Source organism: Netta rufina, assembly GCF_964035555.1.
Source record: "Netta rufina genome assembly, chromosome: 2".
Taxonomy (NCBI): domain Eukaryota; kingdom Metazoa; phylum Chordata; class Aves; order Anseriformes; family Anatidae; genus Netta; species Netta rufina.
This window is the reverse complement of record NC_140124.1, coordinates 24,939,040-24,945,039: the sequence shown is the minus strand read 5'-3', so window position 1 is coordinate 24,945,039 and position 6,000 is coordinate 24,939,040. Positions and strand designations below refer to the sequence as shown.

At 56.3% G+C, this 6,000-nt stretch overlaps 1 protein-coding gene across 1 annotated transcript in view; it reads left to right on the top strand.

The window, feature by feature from the left end:
* Positions 1-2,258: 2,258 nt before the first annotated feature.
* Positions 2,259-6,000, top strand: part of CDK6 (cyclin dependent kinase 6) — a gene marked incomplete at its 3' end in the record, with an annotated part of 127,310 nt that continues 123,568 nt past the window's right edge. The window contains exons 1-2 of the mRNA XM_084281537.1: positions 2,259-2,325; positions 4,199-4,689. Coding sequence (XP_084137663.1) covers positions 4,457-4,689 — 233 coding nt within the window. The 5' untranslated portion in view covers positions 2,259-2,325; positions 4,199-4,456. The remainder of the gene's footprint in view (positions 2,326-4,198; positions 4,690-6,000) is intronic.

Here is a 6,000-nt window from a genome sequence, read left to right as displayed (position 1 = left end):
GGACTGCAGAAATCTCTCTCCCACGTTTGCCCTGAAGTGAAGCTGTACATTTACCTCCCCAAGGGACTCGGTGTGCCTTTGCTCCCTTCTCACAAAAGAAAGGAAGATGCTCCCTTCTCACAAAAGAAAGGAAGATGCATTGAAGGAAACCATAAATATCACAATTCAAAGAAACAGAGCAAGGTAATGAAAGTGTTTATTTTAACACTTTTTAACACTGAAATCTTTTCACATCTTTTAAGAAAAGATTTGACATGTGTGTTTGAATCTTTGACACCTTTGAATCAAAAGGTTAGGGGGTTTGCCATTAGCTTTGGCATCTTTTTCTGATAAGTCATGGACTTCGGAAGTCGTTGCAGAATTTCTGTGATTTTAAATAAAATGTATTCTGAGCATAAATCAAGCTCTTGTGAAGTATGCCTGGTCTTCTGCAAGCCCCCACGTTGCATTGGCCTTTTCCTTAGAGGTGCCCATGTCTCCCACTCCTTTTTTTCCCAGGGGCACTTGGAGGAGGGTCTCCTCCTGCTCCCAGCCACCTGCCCCTCGCCTCTCTCAGGTGCTACTTCTGAACCTCCAGGGGTAGAAGGGCACCAGCAGCTGCTGGCAGCAGGTTCAGAGCCAGAGCAGCGTGTTTCATGTAAGCTCTGTGATTTCATGTGTTCTCCAGCACTGCGAATCCGGACTGAGTAATTACATGCTTCTTTCTGCTATGAATTATTTTCGTTTGTACAGTGCTAGATCTATTATTTTTTACTTTCTCTGTCTCTAAATCATACAAGGTACAATACCAAGCCCTCAACATATACTTTTGAGTTACAAACCCACTTAGTGAAATTACGTTGCCCACTGCAAGAGGCGATGTGGCTCACTCTCTCCCAGTTAAACCCCCATAAAGGCTGGCTCCGGAGCTGGGGGTCGGCCACCCCTGAGGTCCTGAGAAGGATGTGCAGGGAGGTACCGGCCGGGAATTAGGCTCCCCACATGTGCGTTCAGCCCGAGACCCCCCCATGCAGACGGAGTAGACTGGCATCTGTTTTGTGATTTGATTTTTTTTTTATTTCCTGCGGTGAATTGCACTATTTGTAGGAAGCGGCTCCGCACAAAGCTCCCCGCAGCAGAGCCGGCGGCGTGCTCGGGGCCCCCCCGCCGCCCCCTGCCCCGGCGTCTCCGGGGGCAAGGACCTCGCCTCGGCGGGCGGCGACGGCGGGGGGGAACTTGTCGTGGTGCTTCCCGAAAGCATTCGTGGCTGCTGCTTTCCTTTCCTAGCCCCGTGAATAAAATAAAAACATAAAAAAAAATATAAAAATATAAAAAATCGGGTTTTTCCCCGGGGAAAAAAAAAATAAATAAATAAAAAGGTTATTCTCGGGAAGGGGTGGGAGGCACACAAAAAAAAGCCACCGGGAAGGGTGGCTTTCCCAGCGCCTCGGAGACCGAGGAGCGAGAGGGAGGCACCGAGCGGTGCCGCGCAGCGCCGAGCACGGCGGGGCCGGGCCGGGACCCCCCGGGGCGCCTCGCTCGGGGCCGGGCCCGGCCGCGGCGCTCGCGGCGACCCTTGCGGTATGCGGCCGCCTTTGGCAGAGGCACATGAAGGATTTCATTGAGTGTGAAGACAGAGAGCAGAGACAGAAAGCAGAAGGAGGCGGCTGCAGCCTTTGTAGTCGGGGAGGAATGCGGAAATGTTGAAGCACTATGTCAAACTTTTTTTGAAACGGGGTCAAGTCACATTCAGCCAGCGTGGGAAAGCAAGGGGAAAAAAAAAAAAAAAAAAAAAGTTGAGGAGAGGGGAAAGAAAAAAAAAAAAAAAAAAAAAGCAAGCTGCCGCTATGCTCGCAGGCTGAGCAGAGGCCGGCAGAGCGAGCGGGGCGAGCAGCGCAGCCGGGGCACGGCAGCCCGAGGCCGGTGCCCGAGCCCCGCGGCGGGGCGGCTGCGGGCGCGTCGCAGCAGCGGCGGCGGCTCCCCGGGGGCCGCCGGCCGCGTTTATTTTTTTTTTTTTTTTTTTTTCTTCCTTTTTTTTTTTTTTTTTTTCGTCGGCGTTTTCGTTTTCCCCGGGCAGCGTGGGGGCGGGAGGAGAGGGCTGGGGGACGAGTGGGAGCTGCCTTCTGCGCCAAGGTGCAGCCCGGCGGCGGCGGGAGGATGCGAGCCGAGGGCGGCCGGGCGGCGGAGCAGCAGCAGCAGCAGCAACACCACCAGCAGCAGCAGCAGGAGCAGCAGCAGCAGCTACCTGTGTGGCCCGGGCGGCCGCTGCCGGGACCTGCCGGAGACATCGCCATGTGAAGGGGCAGACCCCAGGCCGGCTCTCCACCCCGCCTCGCTCAATGGGAGGTTTGTTTTAGGGAGGACTCACCCCCTCCCTCTCCAGCCCCCCCTCCTCCAACCCCCCCCCAACAAGGGCTGAGGATTATTTGGGGAGCTGGTGGCGGTGGAGGCGGCCGTAGCGCACAGCAGGTAACGCGGGGCGCCCATGTGCTCCGCACAGCCGGCCCGGCGCCCCGGCCCCCACGCCGCGCCCCCCCTCGCCCCCCCACGGCCGCCTCCTTTCGGGGGCCGGGGGTCGCCAAACCCCCTCTCTCTCCCCCCAGGGGGCCGGTGTGGGGGGCCGGCGGGGACGGGGGGCTGCCCACCCGGGGAGCCGGGGTTGGGGGGGGGGTCCCCTTGTCGCCCCCCCGAGAAGCGCAGCCCTGTGCCCTAGGGGGGGGAGAAGCGTGGGGACGCGGCTCCCCCGCGTGTCCCCGCCGCGTGTGGGGGGCGGCCGCGGAGGGCGAGCTGCGTGTCGCGGCCGGGGGGTGCGGAGCAGGGGAAGGGGCTGAGGCGGGGGGCGCCCCCCGTGGTGTCCGGGGTGGGGGGGGGGGGGACAGGAGCGGTAATTTTGCAGCGGGCTCCGTGGCCGCCCGGAGCCAGGCCCGCCGCCCCCGCGGCCACGCACACGCGCGACGCGGTGCCCGCCGCCGGGGGGCGCCTCGTGGCGGCGGCGGGGCGCGGCTGGGCCGGGGCCGGGGGCCGGGGGTCGCGGGCAGGTGTCCCCCCGCCGAGGGGCAGCGCCCGGGGAGCGGGGTTGCTCCGGAGGCTGCGGGGCAGGGCACGCCGCAGGGTGCAGAGGAGGGCACGGGGGGGGCTGTCCTGGGTTAGTGCTCGGTGGCTTCTGAAAGGTGGGAGATGAGCGTGAAGGTGAAAAAAGTGGTGAAAATAGCTGTAGGTTCAAGGTAGGGGATGCCCGGCTGAGGTGTCTGGGGGGCTTTGAGCCTAGCACGGTACAATACGGTGTAGGGGAGGGTTACAGCCCCAAAAGTCCCAATATCAATATATTAAAAAGAGGCAAGGAGTAAAGGAGAGCGCTGACAGGGAGCTGCTGTGAGGGGAGAGAATTTGCCCCTGGTCATGGTGTAGCTGCATGGATGAAACTGGATGCAGAGGGAGGCAGTTCTGCCGTCCCGTCTCGTGCACTAGGCAGCAGACCATGAGACCATGCTGTTCCTGAAGACCATCTTCTATCACGCAGCCAGCCCCACAGCGATCAGCAAGGAACTGCCACTCGTGTCCCATGGCAGCAGCATCCAAAGCTAAATCCCATGCATGATCACAGGTTTCATGAATATACCACAGCATGCAATGCTCGGAAACATTAGTATCAAGTTATATATGTACGTATTTCTCCTCCCACGAGGCAGGAACTTGTCTCTTGCAATGTCTTCATGCAGTGCTTAGCACAGCGGAGAGCAGATCAAGGCTGGAACCTCTCAGTGCTATCACTTACAGTAAGTCACGGTACCGTGGCACGGGGTGTATTTCAAGGACTCCTCTATGCGATGTCCAAGGAACCTTGGAGTCCTGCATTCCTGCCATACACCCCTGGACGTAGCTTGCTGTCACATGTGTGTAGGTAGCTCCCGCATCCACCTCCTCCGTGTCCCCCAGGGCCACATTCAGCCCATTGCTCAGGAAAATCCCAGAGCACGTGGTTGCTCTGTGGCTGTGCGTTGTAGCTTTCTGGGCAGAGCACGATAACCACCCAGCATAGTATCAGCCATGCAGTGATGTTGATCCCTTGGCAGTCTGGTGGTTCCACATCTTCCTTTGCACCACGTTTTTGCTGTGCACATAGCTGTCTATTTCATTAGCTTAATTTTCTTTGTAAAGTAAACTAAAGCACAATGGCAGCATGTTCTAACTCCTCTTTGTTGCTTGCTTGCTCCTCCAGATCTAACTGGCCTCACCCAGACAATGCTCCCAAAGACTGTATGATAATTTCTGGCGGCTGCAAGAGGAGGCACATTGGGGCCCGTGCAGCAAAGGAACGGGACCGGGGGGCCAAGAACTTCCTCCTGCCCACGTGGCAGGGCTTCCAGGTGCGTGGCAGACCCGCAGCACGAGCCGAGTGCTAGCCTTCAGAAAGCCAGCAGGGACGGAGGGTTGCCCTAGGCACCCCGGGCACGGGAGGAAGAGGATCATCATCAGCATGGATAAGGACAGCACAAACCTGGCTGACCAGCAGTATGAGTGTGTGGCCGAGATCGGCGAAGGAGCCTACGGGAAGGTGTTCAAAGCCCGGGACTTGAAGAACGGAGGTCGCTTCGTGGCACTGAAGCGGGTGCGGGTGCAGACCAGCGAGGAGGGGATGCCGCTGTCCACCATCCGAGAGGTGGCAGTTCTGAGGCACCTGGAGACATTCGAGCACCCCAACGTGGTCAGGTGAGGGAGCGGGGCATGCGGCCTGCCCACTGGGGTCCCCGTGTCACTGTGTGCATGAGGCGAGTTGGGGTACATGCATGGACTGGGCGCCAGTCTGGGTTTGTGGCTGGAGCGAGTGCTCAGACGTGTACACGACGTGCGGTTTGAGGTTTCAGCAGGCCATGGTGCTGCCTGCCAGACCTCACCTCATCCCTGTGCATTGCCTCCCACACACACAAACACCCATCTCCAGAGGCATAGGTGTGTGACTTAAGTGCTTGGGTGGATGGGCAAGAAGCCACACATACACTGTTTCCTCAGGCGTGAGGGAGAATGAAAAAACCAACGACTCTTTTTGTCCCAGGTATTAGCTCTGCCAGCTGCAGCTGATCTCTAGCAGCCCTATTCATTATCAAAACAGCAATGATTACGAGAGTGTTAGTGGAATGTGTGTTCCACCTTTTTAGATACTTTTAGGGAGGTTGTAGATTATCATGTTAAAGAGAAGCAAGAGCCTAAGACTTCAAGTTTTGCAGGAGGCCTCACAACTGAATGCTGACTGTTAGTAATTTCACCAAGTGTTGCTGACGGTGCTACCAAAAGTACAGAAGGACAAAATGCAGGCCTTGCTCTCAAAATGGTGACAATGGCACCAGAATTTCCCTCCTGCTCGTAGCATAAGCCCTGAATAAATGCCCCGTGTTCTTGAGCAGGTTCTCCCAGTGCTAAGGCTGGCCCTGCCACGAGCTTTCGCTTTGCTGGAAACCACCAGCAGCCAATTTGGTCAATAACCATTATTCTGGCTGGCACCTAGTGATGCCAGGGGCATAAATTTCAAAAGTGGGTGCATCCAAGTGTGGGCAACATATCACATCTGGTCACTCAATCAGGTGACTTGGTTTACAGAGGAGCGCACCCAACATCCTTTCTTGGCAACAAATAACTGAGAGTTCTTTAAATCTCTGAAATCCAGTTCAATAATTTTGGAGAGTAAGTATGGATTTAGGTGCCCAGGTGCCCAGATATTTACATACTTGAAAATTGATATTTACATACTTGAAAAGCCTTGTTTGGCTTTTGCCCCAGGCTGCATTTCGGACACAAGAGCTCGCGATGTGATACGTAGGGGTGTTTGGGACCTTGGCTACGCACCTTCTTCTACAAACAGGCAGGGAATTGTAAGAAGCAGTTTCAAACACTCTCTCTTCTGAAACAGAAGGAATGCTATTTTAAAAGTCACCTCTGTTGTGCATATTTTTAATCTGTAGAGCAGATGAAGCTCTGAGTAGCACTTCGGAGTGGTTGAAATCGTGTCCTTGTAATGAGAGATTA